The sequence below is a fragment of the Convolutriloba macropyga genome, chromosome 7, assembly GCF_964194025.1.
Source record: "Convolutriloba macropyga chromosome 7, txConMacr16.3, whole genome shotgun sequence".
NCBI lineage: Eukaryota > Metazoa > Xenacoelomorpha > Acoela > Convolutidae > Convolutriloba > Convolutriloba macropyga.
Genome location: NC_134474.1, coordinates 36,247,717 through 36,268,677, shown reverse-complemented (window position 1 = coordinate 36,268,677; position 20,961 = coordinate 36,247,717). Strand labels below are relative to the sequence as shown.

The 20,961-nt window shown below is 36.0% G+C and overlaps 1 protein-coding gene across 1 annotated transcript in view; it reads left to right on the top strand.

The window, feature by feature from the left end:
* The first annotated feature begins 770 nt into the window (after positions 1 to 770).
* The window catches only part of LOC142342821 (uncharacterized), a 75,317-nt gene continuing 55,126 nt past the window's right edge, over positions 771 to 20,961 (top strand). The window contains exons 1-12 of the mRNA XM_075394418.1: positions 771 to 1,021; positions 1,345 to 1,507; positions 1,910 to 1,980; positions 2,058 to 2,086; positions 6,454 to 6,576; positions 6,898 to 7,029; positions 8,677 to 8,928; positions 9,152 to 9,299; positions 12,028 to 12,287; positions 15,303 to 15,602; positions 16,044 to 16,295; positions 16,582 to 17,041. Coding sequence (XP_075250533.1) covers positions 800 to 1,021; positions 1,345 to 1,507; positions 1,910 to 1,980; positions 2,058 to 2,086; positions 6,454 to 6,576; positions 6,898 to 7,029; positions 8,677 to 8,928; positions 9,152 to 9,299; positions 12,028 to 12,287; positions 15,303 to 15,602; positions 16,044 to 16,295; positions 16,582 to 17,041 — 2,412 coding nt within the window. The 5' untranslated portion in view covers positions 771 to 799. The remainder of the gene's footprint in view (positions 1,022 to 1,344; positions 1,508 to 1,909; positions 1,981 to 2,057; positions 2,087 to 6,453; positions 6,577 to 6,897; positions 7,030 to 8,676; positions 8,929 to 9,151; positions 9,300 to 12,027; positions 12,288 to 15,302; positions 15,603 to 16,043; positions 16,296 to 16,581; positions 17,042 to 20,961) is intronic.

Genomic DNA, 20,961 nt, shown 5'->3' with positions numbered 1-20,961 from the left:
TAGAGAAAATTTAATTAATTCATAATCGTGCAGATCATAAACAGTCAATATTGAGTGTTTCCGGAATGTCCACACCTGAAGCGGTTCTGTTTTTGAAATTAATGAACTTTAAAATGTTCTTCTGTAAGAGTCAAGTAGGCAGAAGCAAAGAGTAACTAACGCAGCCTTACACTGAGACTCCATATTGAACAATAGGTCTAATGTTTGATTCGTAATACCGTATCAAAAGCTTCCGAGGCATAAAATGTCTCAGTTTTGCGATACCGCATTGCTTACTTAACTTCATTTTAACTTACTCAATACGGCTTCCAAACGAACGCTTGGAATCAACAAGTATTCCGAAATACTTACAATTTGGTTCCTTTTAAATTTTCCTAGCGTTAAAACACTAAGAGTTCATGCAAATCAAATATGACATAACATGATTACAAATAAATGTATTTCCCAAGATTATTGCAGCGCTGCTTGATTTTTCCGCATCAGTAACTTAGAGTATAACGATTGAAGCCTTTTGAGAGTAAGTTTTAATTTGTATGATTCTTGTATGAGTACTCAGAATTTTCGCAATGCATATATGATGCATGTATGAGTACTGAGAATTCACGCAATGCATGTATGACTACTTAGAATTATGCATGATGACCAACCAGTGTTGTGTCATCATTGTTTTTGTTTCTTCGAGTGTCTTTTCATTTGAATGTTAGCTTTGTACCGCTTGACTATTAAGTCAAGCTTGGACAAAAAAATCGGTAGCTTTTAATATTGTGAATGTGAACGTCTCCTATTTTCAGACGAATGTATGGCAATTGCGTGTCAGTCTAGTCAGTGCCTAACAGAGTTTTTGTTAGTCCGCGGGCCAATAAATGGCGAGTTGAAGCTCCCCACTCTTTTAACTGCGTCTGTCAACTCGGGCAAGAACTTCAGACGGGGTGCGCTGTCTCTGTACAAAAATCCCACGGATGGAAACCTCTTCATTAAGTTTTACTACTTCGATCCCCCTCAGGTCTTCTCTTTGAATCTGGTAAGATAAGTGCGAATTCTTTCTTATTTAAAGTAACCCGATTTTGCGCGAAAAGCTTCATTGCAATTTTCGAGCATAGTAACTGATTTTTTTTCTGTTTTTGCTCTTTCCCCTTTGGCTTATTAGTACATATTGTTTTGACCTTTTGGGCGTGCTTTATTAAGACAAGGAGTATTTATTCACTAGGAGTTTGTAACTAGGGGAGCATGCTTAATGTGTTATTGATATTTGAAATTATGATTGGTTGATTGCATTGTGGACATTATCGGATATTTGCAATCCGTTTTGAGCTTGTAATTTGTAATTTTTGGTTTGTGTTTTAGTCTCAACATAAATTGAAGGCCAGGCCGTATGATGATAAGTTGTATATTTCGAAAAAGGCGAACAACCAGGAATCTTATCAGTTGTCAGTGCCCAAATATCCAAATCAATCTAAGCTTCTTCAAGAGGTTGCCCAGATGATCAACGAATATGAACCACAATCAGGTATTTTAGTTAAATTTCTCGTGAGAACTCATCATTCATCAACTGAAGGCTGCGATATCTCGGGTGAGGTATCTACGCTATCTTTTGTAAAGCCAGAAGTCATTTCATTGTTGACATGTATAGCCGCTAAAAAAAACAATTCTGAATTTCAATTCTGATACAGTTGCAATATTTCAAACAGAAAGAGTGTTCATTTTAATTTCTTGCTTTAACTGTCAAATCTTTTTAAAGCTATGTGCTCGTCGGCCAAAAATCGCACAGAACAGTTTTTTGTTGATTTTTTTTAAATATTCATTTCTAAGAATGCTTTAACTTGCAAAAGGCTGTTAATTAAACTGGTTGCGCCTAATTGACTTTTTCACAAAGCTTTTTAAATGCAAATGGTCATTTCTTATGTTTCAGATGAAATAACAACTTCTTGCTCTCCTCAGAAAGTGGCCCGAAGAGTGCTCAATGAAGACCCAAATAACAATGTATGTAGCTAAAGAGTACTTGTACTGCGCTATGTTTGATATTGTTACAGTGTTTCTTAATTGGAAAGTTGTTTCAGAATGGTTCCTCTCCTGCAGCGAATCAAAAGTAAGTTGAGAGTTCGTACTCGGGTGCTAAAGGGTTTGTCGAGAAGTTTCTGATAGTTTTTTCGAACTTACAGCCGCTAAAGGACTTGGTATTTAGGCTAAAATATCTAAATTATCCAAACACGACTGGTTAGCAGTAAATCAGACCATGAACAATATGGGTGCAAGTTCTTATAATTAATAGGCTGTAAAAAGCGACGGAGAATGCAATTATTTGTGTTTGTTGCTATGAAGGTGTAAGCTGAGCTAAGCTATATTGCGATGCTCTTGGTTTATACCAACCAGATGTGAATTTTAGTTTTCTATGGGTTTCGACGAAAGGTTTGATTTCCGAACCGAAGGTAGTTATGGTGATCTTCGTTTAGGTAATTATGCTGGGAAGTACAAAAACAGAGTGATTTTTCTTGTTCATCCATTTTTGCCAGAGAAATAAAGATTGATGTGGAAAAATTGTCAGTGAGCGAGAAAAATTTAACATGCGGCATTATAAGGGCATTTTCTTGTTTTAACTTTTAGTTTTCTGCTAACCAGGTTTCTGTCATACAGTTCAGGTAATTGTGCATTTTTGAACTGATTTGACAATTTTCGAGATCTCAGACTTTACTGCAACCCTTTTTGTCATTTTGACTTTTTACGGGTTTTTGATATCTTCTATTTTTTACAGTCTACATGAAGTTTTCAGGTTACATTTGTTTCTCAGGTTTTTGTTGAAATGAGTTTGAATTTGGTCGGATTATTCTTTTTTGCTCCCCAAATTTTGAAAAACTCATCTAATATTTGGTGTTTTGTTTGATTTCCTTTTTTAAACTGTTTTACTGTATTTTCTAGTCTTTTGCTGGTTAATTCGTTCAGTCAATATTAACCGAAAAGCGATAGAATTTATTGACTCAACTGTTTCTGAAAGATGACTTTAATGCTCACCAACTTTATTTAAATTTAAGACATGTAGTAGTCCTTAATTTTTGTAAAATGACATGGGAGAGATATTGTAAGTTAGATAGTTTAGGTCAACTTAGACAAATTAAGTTAGGTATTTGAGTTTAGTTTTTTGCAATTGAAGGGTTATTGTTGCGAAGACGCCAGAGAGGGGAGTTGAGTGATATATCTTAAACAAACAAATTGATGAACAAAAGCATATTGAGCTGTCAATCTATTTTGATTAATTAGCAAAATTGTGTTTGCGTCAGGCCAAATTCGAAATGAGTGATTTAAGTTTAGAGGTAAACTAGAGAGCGAAGATTAGTAGCGAATTAGATACTTTGAACAGAATTGGAATTTCAATTTGAACCAAATTGAAGTGTGATTTTGAATTTGCAAAATTATGGGCAACCCCAAACCTGGTACACTTCAACTCTAAGTTATAATCGTCATTGGAATCTGAAATTTTGTGGGGATGTTCCCCTAATGACTGTCCATTTTTTATAGTGATGCGCGGACGGTTACTGCTTTTCGATCTGAGTTAGTTAAGTAAAGTTTTGGTGGATTTAAAGTAAATAAAAAGGCAATTTATCAGTTTTCCAAATACCCTCGGGTAAAAAGTTGTCCGACCCCCCCCCCCGGGATGGGAAGGAGTTTTTGGTTGATAACTGGTCAATGATGGGGAGGTACCCCTAGTGGTCCTCTATTGCGAGAATATTTTGCAGGCGAATCCGACCACCCAACCTCCCGCTATTAACACCGGAAGTAGCGTGATTTGAAGGCTTTTAGGTATTTTACTGTGAATGTTTGAGTCAGAAATAAGGCGATTAATCAGTCGTAATGTAATGCACGTATGAATTAAGGGCTTTGCACGATCTTGGGAAGGGTTTAGGATGTAAAATGGCAATTTTTGAGTATACTGGTAATTATCACAGGAAGGTAGTTAGCACCTAAATTGAAATAGTATTTTTTCGAGAAGTTGAAGTCGGATTGACCTGAAAATTGGGGGATAGACTAATTTGGGTACGAGGAATCCGATTATAATGTCAGATTTGACCCCAGACAAAACTGCACGGAACTAGCGCACGCCGCTGCTGCGGAACGTAAAATTTGAATTGCGCGTGGAGTATTGGTAGTAGCCCTATGATTTTTGGAGGGTTAGTGTAACTTTTCAAGGGCTTTCGATTGGTGATATTTTCAATCCCAGATTCCGACCGGAAGTTGGTGCTTCGGGACAACCCGAGTGCCGAAAACCGGAAATTGGCCTTTTTGAGCGGCCGAATGGCTTTGAAATGGTATTAATATGATAAACTGAGACAGTTAGTGACAAAAAATAACCACCCCGGTCAATTTTGACGAACTCGGATTTTTCGGGTTTCGGCACCCACGACTCGTTAAAACTTTTTAAATTGCAAACGACTCGCAACGGCTGATCCGTTGTTCATGAAACTTGGCAGGCAAGTTGTTGGCACCCTATAGTTACTATAAAGCTTTACCCGAAGACGTTTTGACTATTAGTTCGCGAGTTAATAAGTTGAATTTTGGGATCATCCGGGAGGTCGACGAAAAGTGTGCGCGGTTATTGCTCGTGCTCTAGAGGGAGTTAGGCCATGAAATTTTGTGAGTAGGTGCAACTATGAGAGAACTTTCCGTGACAATAGTTAGTTTTCAACTTTATCCCTCATTTTGGACGGGTGACCTTTAGAAGACCCCTAGAGGTGAAATTTTAGGCTTTAAGGAATATTAGAATTTTAGGCATGTATAATAACAGGGAATTGCATGAAATGATTTCAAGATTGGAAATAACAATTTCTCTTGGTTTTTGGGGTTGAGTTTAGTTATTTATTCAACACATGATTTTTGACAAGTTTTGACAGGGATTGATTGCAGCCAGTTAATTTGATAGCGGAAATAGAGGAATAAAAACATTTCACAGTAAGGTTCAATTTTTACTAAGCAAACACTGATTGACATGTCAAGTGCATATATGAGATAAATTGGAGTGGATTTGTTTACATAAGAGTCCAAAGGTCGTGTACTTAAGATAAGGAGAAAATTGAACGATGGTTGAAAGCAGTTGAATGACAGAGCATAATTTGATATTGGTTGTTTGCATAGCAAACAGAGCCCTCCTACAGATTGTGACAGATTTTAAAGGCAAGTTGCAATGTTTACTAAAGAGATTAATGTTTGTTTGCTTAAGATAAGAGCGTATTGGTTGAGTATAAATTGAAGTGACACGGTGAGAGATCAGAGAGAGGGTCGAAGCAATTATGTTGAGACACAGCAGAAGTTTGGACACAGGAGAGATTTTTGCACAAGCGAGAGAAAGCAGTTGGTTTAGTGGGACTAAACTTTACAAGAGTGTGAAAAGCAAAGAAGAGATTGAGAGTGAGATTGAACTCCGGAAGTTTGTAATCGCAATACCAGTTGGGATACTGTGAGCGTTTTTGATTTAGTTCACATGAGAAGTGAACCACGGATATTGGTATTATTATTTTAAATACTATTATAAATTGTCTTTGAGTTTGTCCTTTCCATTGATGTGCAAGTAATTTTTTACATTCGTTATCCATTTAACTAGAATTGATTTTACGAGCCCCATTGTGAATTAACCTATTTCAAGGCAATCTAATTTGCAACAGCATACAAGAGTGGAAGAGGGGAAATCGCAGAGTAACAAAGTAACGCTTGCTTCACCAATTCAAAACCTTTGGTTTATTTTATTTGATTGTTCTTCTGGGCGACAGAGTCCCCTCACTGTTGAGCCTAGCAGAAATTCAGAAGACGACAAGACATAAGATCGGTATTTTTTGAAGTTAAAACGTAAGTTTGAGAAGGTTTTGCCATTTTAACCTTTTTAATTTAGTACAGTACCCCTTGTTTGACGTACCCCACCTTGTCACAGAGCACAACCCCACCCCAATACCTAACAGCTAAGTAAAAAGAAAATAAAGCTCCGACCACTTTAGTTTTCACTTTTTTAAACTCTCCGTATAGTATTCGCTCCAAGGACATTTTGTATGCTCAATTTTTGTGTGCTCTGATCTGTTGCTTTTCGTAGTGTTTGATTTTAACTTCTTTTTGCGTGTTTGATTTTTTTCGAATTTTATGCATTTTGCAAGTTGGCACGAGAAGGCTTTCGGCTATTAGTGTGAAAGTTGGCCTTCGGTTCGTTTCCGAAGTCTTTCGGCTATATTTTTTGTCGTAAAGCTGAAAATGATGAATATTAAAGTTTCACGCGCCAATCAAATGGTATATGGCGTACGTCATTTGCGTGACTAGATTTTGAACTCATTTCTGTGTCTGTTTCTATAGAAACAGTCTATTTCGCAGCTATATTCTGCAATGTGTTAATTCCGTTAATCTCGTTAAATAAATTTTGAGAGAAAAAAAATGTGTTCAAATTTTTGAGGTGCTTTAGATATCAGTTTATGTGCTTGATTTTAGAAGTTCATCAAAATGTTCCAGCTTCTATGGCAAATTCCAGTTAAATAGCAGTGACGTCAACATTAAATCTCCATTTTCGAGAGGTGAAACAACGGAGAACAAAGTACTTGTTCCAAAAGCAAGGCCAGTATAATTTGTTCAATTTTTGAGATTGCTACAGATAGTAAATGCTCGTTTGCTCGGGAATTGTACTTAGATACTGATCATATGTTGTTTCCTCAAAATAGCTATAATTAAACTTCTGTTTGGACTTTTTGGTCGTTTTTCTTTACTTCATTGGAAGAAACAGATAGCATTGATGTAAAAATTTGAAATGAAGAAAAGCACTTCGCTGTGTCGACCGATTTACTGTTTGTTAATGAATTTTGTCAAAATTGCAAGGAAGCAGATATAGAATTGTTTGAAGTTCATAATATTTTATAAACTTGTTGGCATTTTTTCCAGAGGTGTACAGACAAACCTTTTCGATGTCAGTACCTCGTGGAGTGGTGTGACAGCCAAACCATCCCCACTTACTACTACAAATTCCTCAACCTCGGATACAAATGTGGAAGAAACCGGTTCGAAAGTTGATGGGTGAGTCTTCGCAACCGTTGAGTCAGTAATTATGATAAAAGTTTCAATGCAGCAAGGAGTTGGAGATATTAGTTGAAGAATTTAAGTGCATTGAATTTGTCTTCAGATGATTTCTTGGTAACGCAGAAGACTAGGGTCGATGTGAAGCCGTTGTTATCAGCAGGGCATGAGGCTGAAAGTTTTGGGTCTTTTGATGTACAGATTTTTTGGTGTGTTTTATTGCCTGGACGTAACTCAGATTAACGATCTAAGTTGATCATTCGCAATCAGAAAAAGGTAAACCTATTACAAGTTGGTTGTTTGTTAATTTTGGCTTATTTTTTTTCTTGTCACAGATTTTCGATGCGACGTTTGATAGATTCCCTCGAAAACCTAATTAGTAGTTTATTGCTATTGCATTTTTAAGTGCGGTTTATGCGTGATCTAGCTTTCATTGCCCGTGGTGAGCGAGGGCATGTTCAATCCAGGCTAGACATTAAGGTTTGAAAGGAAAATTCACTGACCTCACTCACAAAATGACTGTTTCTCTCTCAAAATTGTTGTGTACATTAATTGGAAGTGTTGAGACCAATTGAGATATCAACTGATAATTCAAGGTTATTTGAGGGCAGCTTTACAGTACATAAGTTTGAATCAATTAATGGCCGCACAAGAAGTAATAGGAAAATTTTTTTTCTTTGGGATTTTGAGGCTAATGGTCACCAAAGCTATGGCACCTTTTTTCTGGCAATATACCAGCTTTGTCTGCAAACTTTTCTGTTGTTGAGTTCTTTGAATATTTGAACTATCATATAAAATTAAGTTTCTATAAAATTTCGTTCGCTTCAAATATGCACCAGGATATTTTTCATTTTGCGCTTTGCTCAATTCACATATAAAGAGCTATAAAAATTACAGTCGAGATCGAAAAACGAAATGCTATTTGGTATTAATCATAATCCCCTCCAACCTCTGTAATTTGACTTGGAGGGGGGGGGGGGGGTTGGGGGTATTATGTTAATACTCAAAGTTATTAACGTAATTTTTACAGGATATTAATGAAACAAACAAATCTTTTCTCATCTTGATAAGGCAGAAAAGTGAAGTCTATATATAGCTTAGAAAGTATAGTAGCAAGTCATAATGTAAAAGTATAAAAAACAGGAATATATCCGTTAACATATCAAAAGTAAATTAAGGACGTTACACCCTCCCATTAAAGAGATAGATTAAACCTAGTTATTGATTGGAACCAAACTGTCACGTTCTTACTGCAAATTCTTGGTAGTATTTTCGGAAAACACCTTTTATTACATGGTTATGTGTATTTTTATCACTGTTTTAGTTGAAATAGAAGTCATGAAAGTTAAGAGAGGATGTTTACCGGCAATTTGCGGATGTATTTGTAAAATTTATTAGATTATTGTATTCATAAAATTAGAATCATCATTTATAATCAGAAAACCTCTCGACTGTTCTAGAAAGCTGTAGTCTATTTACACGTGCTTCTCATTTTAAATGGGTTTTACAGCAAGTCAAGAAACTTTCGGGATGATTGTTGCGACAAAATTGCATTTGAGTAAAGTTTGCTTTCCAGAATTTTACTGGTTATGGAAAATATTTCTCGAGAATTCTACTGTTTTGCAATGGGCTGATTGTATGTTTCAGCTTTGTTAATTTGGGCAACACTTGCTACATGAATTCAGTCCTTCAGGCATTATTAGCTGTGCCATCATTCCAATGCGATTTGATGCGTCCAGAACATGTGAGAGCGGTGAGACATGAAATATCGTTACCGCCTGTTTTGTCGATGTTCAAGTCAGCATTAGACGAGTTTGATCACGTGTTGAACGAAAACAAAGAAAATGAGTCGTCGATTGTTGCTGGGTCGTCGTCAGGTGCTAAAACACAGCTTTACAGGTAAATGGGATTTTATAACGGTCGTCTCTTGGTTTTGAGGTTTGATTATTAAGGTGACACTGAAATTCAAGGAAACCAATATTTGATTATCGTCCTACAGCCGGTCGCTGCTGAAGTGTCAATGTATTTTTGTGCTCCTCGTAAGAGGTTAATCCTACAAATATTTAAGTTTAGGGGTATATTTCCAAGAGGTTTTAGCTAAAAATAACAAGATTAATTTCAGAGTTCTGATCAAGCTCTTGGCTGACAAAATGCGGCGAGACAAAGGCCTATGCAAAGAGGGATCACTCGATAGCAGAAGGCAATTTCTTCACTCTCTCAAAACTGCTGTAGCATCTGTTGAGACCCAATTCTCTGGTTTCAGACAAAATGTGAGTTAAAATCCCATCTCAATTTGTTGGTGCAACTAATTGTTGATGGCGCAATAAAAAATGGATAAATAGAAATATTTAAGAGAGAATTATTCAATGATTTTCACAATGCTATAAGCCATTTAGTTATTCTTGCTTTTGAGAGACTTGGATGTACTAACAATAGTTTTCGTGATATGTCAAGTAATTGAAGTTAATTTGATCTTCGTTAGCATCGATTTGCTCTTTAAAATTTAGACATTTCGAACGCAAATAACTATTGTTTTCTTCCTTGAGTCTCACTTTTTAATAGCCGCACAGCGATTGCTGGGGCTATTATTGGCCTTCTCTTGGTTTTTTACCATTCAAAGAGTTTGAATTGTATTGAGGCGCTGTCTGTTTTTACGACTCGAAGAGGAGTATTGGTTTTCTTAAGGTTTTTTTTTACCGGAAGTACTATTCGTTCAGACCATGTTTTGACCTAAATGCGAAAGTGAGTTAAATTGCCCTGTGGACTAATTTTTCTGAGGGAGAGAAGTTTTTTGATCATGCGTTGCGTTTAGTGGATGACTTTTTGACTTTGAAGAGTAGTTTTTGACTGAATGGCACAAATAGATAACCGTTTTTAGCCGTTTTTCCGTCCAAGGGGTCGTTTTTATTGTAATTTGGTTTTTTTGTAGAAGTAATTTTTATTTGATGCTATATTAAAATGCAAATCTCGGAAATTGATACCACAGTGTTTTGCAGAGCCTGAAAATTCGTTTGAAGTTTAAATTGGCTCATATTTCTTGATTTTTTAGTTAATTTTTGTTTTTTTTCGAGTAACTTCTTCATTTTTGGATTTTTCAGGCGTCTTTTTTGTCAAAAATTAGTTAATATGGCAACTTCCTTTTGATAGTTCATATACTCGACGCCTCTTTCTACCTCGATGTAATTTTGTTTTTATAAAGTTGTACATTTGCTAATCCGATTTTTGGTAGTAGTTTTTTTCCAATTTTTCTCATTTTTTTGTTTATATTTTGGTTTTAATTACGAGGAATAGTCTTTTTCTTCAACATGAGGGACTTTAGTTTCGTTTCAATAAGAATTCAATCATTCTTTCCGTTAACTTTTTGAAAAAAAAGTTAAAATCTGTTTTCATAAGTGCAGCCTCAAAAATTTATTGAACAATTTTTGCAAAAATGTTTTAATGTTTCGTATGTTTGAATTCTGGTTTTTCTTTGTTGTTCAGTTTAGGAAGATGGATCTTGGTCTCGGATGACTTGTTGTCTTTTCTATCTCTCGAATGCTGAACAAGGAAATGTATTCGTTTTTCTTGTTTTTTTTTAATTTCGTTTTTAACTTAATCAAGAATTAGTCTTTCTGTTACTATCTTTTTGTTCATATTCTTTACATTCTGGTTTGTATTTTGCTAGCTTTGTCCTGGAACCTACATTTGTATTCGTTATAATGATTTCTAAGTTGTTAAAAATTGAATGATTTCAGCTTTTTCTTAGATTTTCGTCATTTCTTTGGCTTGCAATTGATTTCATTCACCATAAGGCAGTCCTGAGAGTTTGCTAGAAAGCCTTTTCCAAGTCTTCCACTAATTACTATTTATTGCAATTTGTTTGAGGCCTTGGTATTGTTTTTAAACTATTTTTTGCCCTTGATTATTATTCTGTTGCTTATGTCTTTTCTATGATTAATTTAATTTTTGAATTAATGGGAAATCTTGTTGTCTAGAATATATACATCAAGAAAGAAGTATGTGCTGTTTTTTTTCTTAATTGCATTGATTGGAAATCTTATTGCGGCGGTTTTCTGATTGTTAAGTTTGAGCATTCTTTTTTGAAAAATTCAACTTAGTTTCTACGATTGTTATCTGCCGTTTGCTTTCGCAATCTTTTTGAGATTAAAATCATGAATTATTTGAGGGCAATTGTTAGACCTGTCAGATTTTTCAACCTATCAGTTTTTTGACGATCCTAATTTTTTCGCACTTTTTTAACGTTGCCAAATGTTTTCAATAATATCAAATTTTGCTGCGTGTTGTTTCTCTTGGTGACAGTAGTTTAATTTTCACCAATTTGTAGATCAGACCTGGGGAGGCAATGAGTTAATGATTCAATACAAAAGGCAATGGCTTCAGCTGAAATTACGGTTTTTGTTGAAGTTTTGATGCTTCGAGTTGCTTCCTGAATTCTTCCGGCTATGTTTTAAGATCTGTTCACACATTTTCATGATTTTTGAAGTCAAATTAGATCAGTGATTTTGATCACGCCGAAACCGGAAGCGATTTTTGTGTTCATTCGAGTGATTAAATTTTTGGTCACGCTTGTCTTACCTCACTCTGTAAAATGACTTTCTCACTTTGAAATTGACTTTTATTTACTTTAATTCGAAGAGATAAGGTCAAATGGGTGTGTCACTCTAAATGAAGGTTATTTGAGAGTAGCAAATAGAGGCAGCAAAAACTTATACAGATCTTTAATCACAATATAACATATCAGCCTTCAATGAAAAGACGATTTTTTTTGGTCTGTCTTTTTTACTGTTTTTTTTTTTGAGACTGCAGATCTACGAAGTTATTGCGGCTACTTGCAATCTGCCAGCTATGTTTTTGCTATTGTAAATGCCAGGCGACACATTAAAATATCGGTTCAAATTGAGCTTATATATAGCTTATATATTAGAACAACATAGCTGTACGCTGAAAGGGTAAATTGGCAATATTTATACTAGGTAGCGGCTTTTTATCCTCTTTCAGGATGCACACGAGTTTCTCAGTTTGTTCCTGGACATTCTCCGCGAAGAAGTGGTCCGGATCAATGAAAATCAATCTATGAAGCCAGCATTTTGCAACTCTCCTGTCAAATCAATCTTATCGTCATCGGACTCTATTGCTTGCCCAGTAAACTCCAATTTTCAGCTAACTGTGAGACACACAATCAAATGCACCTCATGTGCTCTCGCTTTGGACCAGGAGGAGAAAATGCTCATCCTCTCCGTTAACCTCCCTGAAATCAAGTTAGTTCTGTGCTCAATATATAGTAGATTGTTCTAACGTTGCTGTGGATTACCGGATTCGTCGAACCTTAAGTTTTAATTTCGCTGCAGTTATTTTTAATTCTGCAATTATTTTGATCCCATTGATCTTTTTTGATTGCTCTCAGACGAAGTTTGTAGCAATTATATTAGTCCTTTGGTCTTTTTAATGCAATTTTTCGCTTGATTGATTTTTTGTCTGATCCATTTGACTTTTCGTCCTCAAAAACAGGATAAACAGGTAGCGCTCGGAGGTCAATAAGGCGAGGGCTCTAAGAGCCTTACGCCTTACTAGTCTCTAATTATGCGATTCGCCGAAACTCTTTTGAGGAGTCAATTTCAATGTGTGAAGGGCGGTTCTTAAGTTTGACCCCCTCTGTCACCCCCCCCCCCCTCACTCCGTTCACTGATGCATCCCTACCTAAGCCCCAGTTGGCTACTACCGAAGCCAACTGCTCGCCTGTCGTTTGAGAGCAATTCGCCCGACGTTAGTCGGTTATGCTTAATCAATATCTCGTCGGATCGATTACTTGAAATGCCGACGATCTGATTGAAAGAAACGTGATAGAAGTCGGGGGAACCAATTTGAGCTGCTGTTTCTTAAGCAATCTACGGGCTATGTATAGTTGCTCTGGAACAAAGTTGGGTGCAATTGTTGTACACGTGTATGGCTTGTCTTTTTGACACATTTAATCCTGAACGTTTTTTCATAGACGGTTCTTTCGCTTGAGTTATCTAACTATTCGTTGAACACATTGGGATAAATTTGTAACGCCCGAGGGCATTAAGTATCCCTCAGAGCTTCACTAAGCTCCAGTTCAACGATATAACTAAGGGACGCTCGAGGACGCAGATACGCATGGTTTGAAAAGCGATTTTGAACCCCCATTTTACGGTTCAGCGCCCGCCCCGCCAAGACTCTTTAGGCTAGTCTAGCAATGCGCTCCCAATTAATTGCTCTCAAACGAAGTTTATAGCAATTATATTAGTCCTGTTGGTCTTGTTAATGCGATTTTTCGCTTGACCACTTTTTTGTCTGACCAATTTGACTTTCGTCCTCAAAAAAGGGATTAACAGGTAGCGCCCAGTGGTCATTAAGTTTTCTTAGAGCCTTTCAGCTCACTAAGTATGCGATTGACAGAAACTATTTTAGAGATTTATACTAATGGTATGACGAGGTTCTTAGAAGTTGACCCCCCATCAACCCACCTGGTTCACCCCACCCGCTGCGCTCACCTCGCACCCCCTTCAAAGGCTAGCCTAACTAAACTGTGGCTAGCTACTGACGAAGCCAACCGCTCGTGGGTCGTTTGAGAGCAAATCGACCAACGTTAGCCGGTTATTTGTTTTAACTATTCAAAGAATTTGAATTGTATTGGAGCGCTGTCTTTTTCACGACTAGAAGAGGAGTACTGAAAAAGTCTTTTTAATCAGTTTTATTGCAGTGAATTTGATTCAGGGAGATGTGTGAAATTGGAGTGAATTGATTATTGAACACAAAATTACATATGAGTAAAAAGTGTGGATTTTTGTTCATACCGCTGTTTGTGTTCAAACCACGAGAGAGCGGAAAATTGAGTTGTGAAAAACTTTCCGTAAGCGACCAATTATTTTTCGCGTGCTGCTTTTGCCAGCAGATCTTTCGTTTTTACTGTTATCTTATGGTTAAGAGGTTTCAGTGAGCTATACTGATATTTTTAAGTAAGTGTTGATAGTGGTAAGCTTTTTGGTTATTAATCCTTTTTAAGATCATTTCAGCAAATTTTTGACCGTTGGTTCGTTTGATAGCATTCATTGAGAATTAACTAATTGCGATGGTGTAAAAAATTGTTTTTGAACTACTTCTTGTCATTTTTTCGCAGTCTTTGATTTTTTTTGCAAAAATTAGACAGGTTTATTAGCCTATTAGGTCTTTCCCATTATTGCGTTTATGTTTTGAGGGTCTCAGTTGGATTTTCGTTCTTATGTAGACTTCTATTATATGAGGCAATAATTGAATTTTTCTGTAATAAATGCGTTTTTGAATTTCCATTGTGTGTTGGGTTTGAAAAGGTTTTTTTTGGCAGACCCGAGACGACACTTTCAGTCGTTTCCGGAACTCTTCATCTATTTTTTTGATCTGTTAACTCGTTTTCATGGTTTCATGATCGAGTGGTTTTTGTGACCTGAATTTCTGTTAACTCGTTTTCATGGTTTCATGATCGAGTGGTTTTTGTGACCTGAATTTTTTTTACTCGAATTTAATTTAAAGTGAGAAATTAGTGTTAGAACAAAAAATTTTTCTAGATAGCGGGTTTTTTTGCTCACTTGTCTCTGCTGGCTATTACCTGTTCTTCGAGTTTTTATCGGTTTTTAGAATTGTTTTCTAAATCCAATCCTAGTCATTTATATGTCCAGTTTTTTAGTCATGTAAATTTATTTGAATTGTAGTTCAGGACTTTTCTCGCTTTGTTTTTTCACTTTGTAAGGCAAAAATTTGTTGCTATTTACCTCATCTTGGCTTTTTTGACATTTTGCGTGAAGGTTTTGACTTCTCTAGGCTAATTTCACTCTCTCTCTCTCATTCTTCTGAAAGTGCCTTTAAACAGCAGTAGCTCAGCAAGAAAATCTAAACTGAATGAAAAATGAAATCAGAAATAGAAGCGGGATAAATTAACTTACCAGGTGTAATGTTGATTGGTATGAATACCAATCGCTGTAGCCTCGCATTAAGAAACAGGAGTATGTCCAACTACTAAATCCAATAAAAATGAAAACAACTCGCACTTTTGAAAAGTTTCTTGTGCAATCAATTTTTATTCGGTTCTTTTAATACCAAAGAGGGTTATTGGAATCAATGGCGGCTAATTTCCGGCAATTTGCCCAATCTTTTTTGTTCAAAATTTGATAGCGGCGTCTCTGATATTTGTAGTTACATCAATACATCATTTCTTTTGTCTTTTGTTCCAATGGAATGACGAAATGGAATGTTAATCACAAACACATCAATGATTTCAGAGAATCAACGAACTCAATTTGTGCATCAATCCCAAAACTTGTCAACGCCTATTTTGAGGATGAGACTTTAGAGTACACATGTGACCGTTGCGGCAGCAAAGAAGCAAAGCTGACCCATAAAATTGTTCATCTACCTCGTGTTTTGGTAGTGCACTTGAAGAGATATCAAGTGAGGGATTTGAGTCTGAAAAAAGATTTCAGAAGTGTCCATATTTCCAAGTACTTGTCAATGACGGACGTTGTCCACGAAGGTTGTGACTTGCCTGGACTATCAGCTAATGCTTTTGAAGAACCCACCATGTTAGTATTGTTGTGACACTGAAACTTTCGGTTTATTTGGTTGTGAAATTAGAAAATATAAAGAATGATAATTGCAGTCATTCCCTAGGAGCAAACTGCTTGCGCTGTAATTTCATCCAATTTGTGCTCCAGGCGGTAATCTTTGCAATCACCTGGACTTATTTTTCAATTTTGAGGAAAAAAATCAGGTGCGTCGAACCGCTTTCCATGTATCGAGCATAACCCTAACATACAAGCCATATCTTTTCTCAAATTAAATATTTCTCAGCAGCTTTTTTGGAAAATTAGAGGTGCTGATCTGACTTTACTTTTGTGATTCTGATGTACAACTTTTTTTTACTTGAAAGTGCTAATTCAAGAAATTCTCAATGCTCATGTGTTGTAAAAAGAATTGTTTTGAGATTCCAATTCTAATTTAAAGGGCATTGCTTGATATTACAGCGAAGACTTCATGCTGGACGCAACTCCACACAAGTCATCGTTGAATAGAATTGATCGCTTAACAATTGAGGAGCAGAAGAGAACGGATGAAGAGGAGGAGAAGGATGAAGGAGTATTTGAGTCAGCAGGTGAAGTGGACGAGAATGGGAACCTGGTGGATTTGGAGGAACAAGTGAAGAACAAAACTGAGGTTCTTCTAGAAAATGGTACAAACAATCATCAGATAGATGATGAAGTGTCTTTCAAGAACATGTAAGCTCACAGTTTTGCTTCTTGTGCTACCGCATTCATACAGGATTCGACCGAAGGCAGACCTAGGCTGCATACTTGAGTTCAAAATTGATGAGCTGAAATTTTCAATTAATCCTTGAAATGTGATTTATACCTGACGATGAAATGAAAGACTCCATAATCTTTGCAAAGAAATGAATTTTGACCTGATTTCCGTACATTTTGATAGTAATTTCTGTACATTTCAAACGTACTTTCTTTGCATTTTGAAATTCTCTATTTCACTTTTTGTTCTGTTGCGTTTCAGTGATAACAATGAGAGTCAAATAAATCGGCTCAAAACTCCTTCTAGCAAACTTGATAAATCTGATGCTACCTCCACACTGAAAAAGAAGAAATTCTCGGTATCCGAACGAAAAGTTCTATCGCCTATTCGCAGAAATCCAAATGCTAAACGCGCTTTTAGCAGTGACCAAGGTCCCAGAGATCGAAGCAGAGCTTCTACACTTTTTGATGAAGCTGTATTTCCTACAGATGCAGGAACTAGTGACGATAATGAAATATGCATAGTTACAACTCCCACGAGAAAGTCGAAGCGAATTGCGGAAAAGAGTCGCGAATCAGCTAAAAAGAAGCAAAGTTTGCAAGATGTTTTCGGAAATAAGTCAGCCGAGAACAGGTGGGATGAGGGCAAAGGATCGGATCTGTTCGGGAAACCAAAACTTGATTATGCAAATCTGGCTGATGATGAAAGTCAAGTTGACGATGTTAGTGTTAATGAAAATTGTATCAAGCAATTCTTTCTCTAAGTTAAAATGTATCATAACAGGTTTTAGTGTTTTATTTAGTTTAATAGACGACCTCATCTTCTCAGCCGGCTGTTGTAGCGCTCCTAATTTTTTGATCACGTGCGGCTGGTTCGAAGCAGTTTTTGTTTAGTTTTACTAGGGTAAAGTGGTGTTTCTAACTCATTAACAAGTAACTGTACATTTGGGAGCACTTTTGACCATCTCAATCATATATTAGCTTTTAGATAGAGTTTGAATGCAGAGTATTTTTTAATTGCTCTCAAACGAAGATTGTAGCAATTATATTAGTCCTGTCGGTCTTTTTTATGCGATTTTTCGCTTGACCGATTTTTCGTCTGACGCTTTTGACTTTTCGTCCTCAAAAACGGGATAAACAGGTAGCGCCCGGCGGGCATTAAGTGCTCTTAGAGCCTTTCAGCTCTGTTTCAGCTCAAACTGCTTTGGAGACCTATACTTATTGTGTGAAGGGCGGTTTTTAGAGGTTGGGACACCCCCCCCCCCCCCCCCCTGTTGACCCACCCCCACTATTGCCTCCACCCCCCACCGCGCTGTTCCCCCCCCGAGCCAGTGTTGCCCCCATCAGCCCCCGGTGCACCCCCGTGGCTAGTGATAATTATTTTGACCTTCTGATTGTTGATAGCAGTTTGTTGGCTTTGTAGGAACTTGAGTAGGAACTTCTGAAATAAATCCAAGAAAATATTAATCGCATTTCACTTTTCCCTTCTAATTTTTTCCCTGGTTTGGCGTTTAAATTGACTATCTTAATAAAGTAAATAGGTTTGTTAGTGGCTGGCTAGTGCGTTATTTACGTTTTAGTTCGAGTGGAATTCGGAGTTTTCAGTCCTTGTTTCGCTACTTCGTAAAGTAAGAATATTTTTGTTTTGCGTAACCTCATTTTGCCGCTTTTTCCACGTTTTACATAAAATCTATTTGACTTATCTAGGCTAGGATCACTATTCTCTCATTCTGCTCGAACTGCTTTTTGAAACAGTGGTTGCTCAGCAGAGCAATCTAAAATGAACAGAGTCAATAACGAATTCAAATTGAAACGGCATAAAGCCGAATTTTAGATGCGCGCTACTTGTACTGTTAAAAGTCTTATTATCATCTCTAATGCATATTGGCATTGATGGAAATCACTGTATCTGACCTTAAGAAACATGAGTATGTCTAGTGGAAAATCCTATCATAATAACGTGGCACTTTGAATTCTGATCACTGTTTTTAGCGGGATCTTAGGTCAGGATTTTGAGAAGATATCTTATGCTGCATACTTTTAATTTTTGATTTAATTTAAGGGCAGCTAGGGGTTTCTACGACTTTTTCATAAAATAATAGTGAAGTTTTGAGGTCTGTCCAAGTTGATAGTGCTTTTTGTTGTCTTGTCTCTTAATCTCACAAACGGTCCGTCTCATAGACACTCTAATAGGGCATAATTGAGTATAATTAAAGGTCTTTGTCATTTGTTACGTTTTTGAAGCTCTGTCCGTTTTTATTGTTATTATTATTGTACTGGCACTTAATGTCATTAATGGCGGGATTCACTGGCGCTGCGAAGCTTTGGTTAATACAAATTAGTTCTGTTAAACGATTTTGACAGCACTTGTTTTAAAATTATTAACGATATTTTGAGTTTTAAGAGTTTTTCAAGTTCCTTTTGTTTTCCTATTGCTCAATCGCGTTAATGACAGTTCTGTTTATTTCTTGTCTTTTTAGTGCGATTCAAATTGATCTGTATCATGTTTTTATTTCAAATATAGCCATTTCAATACCTGTTTTAGCGAAAGATTCGTTCAAAAGATGTTTGATTTTTTTCCGGGGTTGCCTGCGTTTTGTGGTATTTGACAAATTTCACAGACTTGCTAATTAAACAATTAAAACTGAAGCTTTTTCATGCCTCCAGTTGGCAGCTGATAAGTTTTTTCTCTTTTGAGAACAATGATTTTCAAAAGAGAAAAGAGCTGCTGTTTTTGTTTTGACCGTGCTTGTTGTTCTTTATAGTTTATAATCTCTTAATCTAAGTTTCGACAGGACCCATTGGCTTTCTATTGCAATTAATTGTCATATATTTAACCGCTCTAGTTTGTAACTAAAGGATTTTTGACGTTGATGCCATTTTTTCAAAACAAAATGGTTTTTGATTGCTACTTCGTTTGCCGTTTTTGCTGCGCGATGGCTTGATTGTATTTTACAATTTTTTAGATATATTTTCTATTAGGTCGTAGTTATGATTCTAAATGACCAAGGTAGCACTTCTGTCAAAGCCTTCAGCGAAATGCGAATTTGGCCAAATTACTTATCCTTTTACTTTGTCGGGCATTTGATCTTCAAATATGGTGTTTATTAATAGCCGCACAGCGATAGCTGAGGCTATTATTGGCCTTCTCTTGGTTTTTTTACGACTCGAAGAGGAGTATTGGTTTTCTCTCGGTTTTTTTTTTTTTACAGGAAGTAGATTTGTTCAAGCGGCATTTTGACCTAAAAGCGAAAGTGAGAAAAGCTGTCTTGGTGAACAAATTTTCGCTAAGCGAGAGAAGTTTTTTGATCATGCGCTACGTTTAGTGAATGACTTTTTGACTTTGAAAAGTAGTTTTTGACTGAATGGCATATATAGATAACAGTTTTTAGCCGTTTTTTCGTCTAAGTGGCCAATTTTTTTTGCTTGCAATTTGGTTTTTTGTAGAAATAATTTTTATTCGATACTATATTGAAATGCCAACATCGGAGATTGATGCCACAGTGTTTTGCAGAGCCTGAATATGGGTTTCAATTTGAAAATTGGCACATATTTTTTGATTTTTTAGTTAATTTTTGACTTTTTTCTATTAATTACTTCATTCTTAGATCATTTAACCGTCTTTTTGTCAAAAATCAGTTCATTTGGCAACTTCCCTTTGATAATTCATACTTAACGCCTCTCTCTACCTCGGTGTATTTTTGTTTTATAAAATTGTACATATGCTAATCCGATTTTGGTAGTTTTTTCCCGATTTTTGTCAGTTTTTTGTTTGTATTTTGATTGTAATTACTAGAAATAGTCTTTTTGTGCAACATGAGGGACTTTAATTGCGTTTTAATAAAAATTCAATCATTTTTTGGAGTTCAGTTTTCGAAAAACAGTTGAAGCTTTTTCGTAAATGCAGTCTTAAAAGTTTTTTGATAATTTTTTTTTTTGCAAAATGTTTCAATGTTTTATATTTTTGAGTTCTGCTTTTTCCTTTTTTTGTTCTCTTCAGGAGGATAGATTTTTGTATCGGATGACTAGTTATCTTTTCTAGGTCTCGAATGTTGAGCAGTGAACTGTATTTGTTTTTCTTGATTTTTTAATTTGATTTTTAACTTTTTAAAAAACAAGAATGCCTTTTTGTTACGGTGTTCCTTACATTGTGCCCATATTCTTAAAATTCTAGTTAGTATCATTCTAGCTTTGTCCTGGCACCTATTTTTATTTTTGGTATATTGATTTTTTCAGCTTCCATTTTTCATGAAAGCTGTATTAAAAGTTTTTTGACCTTTTTCTGTAAAATATTTAATGTTTCGTATGTTTGATATCTGGTTTTTCTTATTTTTTGCTCACTTCAGGAGAACAGATCTTTATATTGGACGACTAGTTATCTTTTCTATGTCTCTAATGCTGAACAATGAAATGTATTCGTTTTTCTTGAATTTTGTTTTTTTTTTTTATTTTTGACTTTCAAAAATCAAGAATGTGTTTTTATTACGGTGTTCCTCATATTGTGTCCATTTTCTTATCATTCTAGTTAGTATCTTTTCAGTTTTGTCCTGGCAGCTTTTTATGGCACATTTATTTTTGGTTGTTTCAGTTGTTAAAAAATTGAATGATTTCAGCATTTTCTTAGATTTTCGTCATTTCTTTG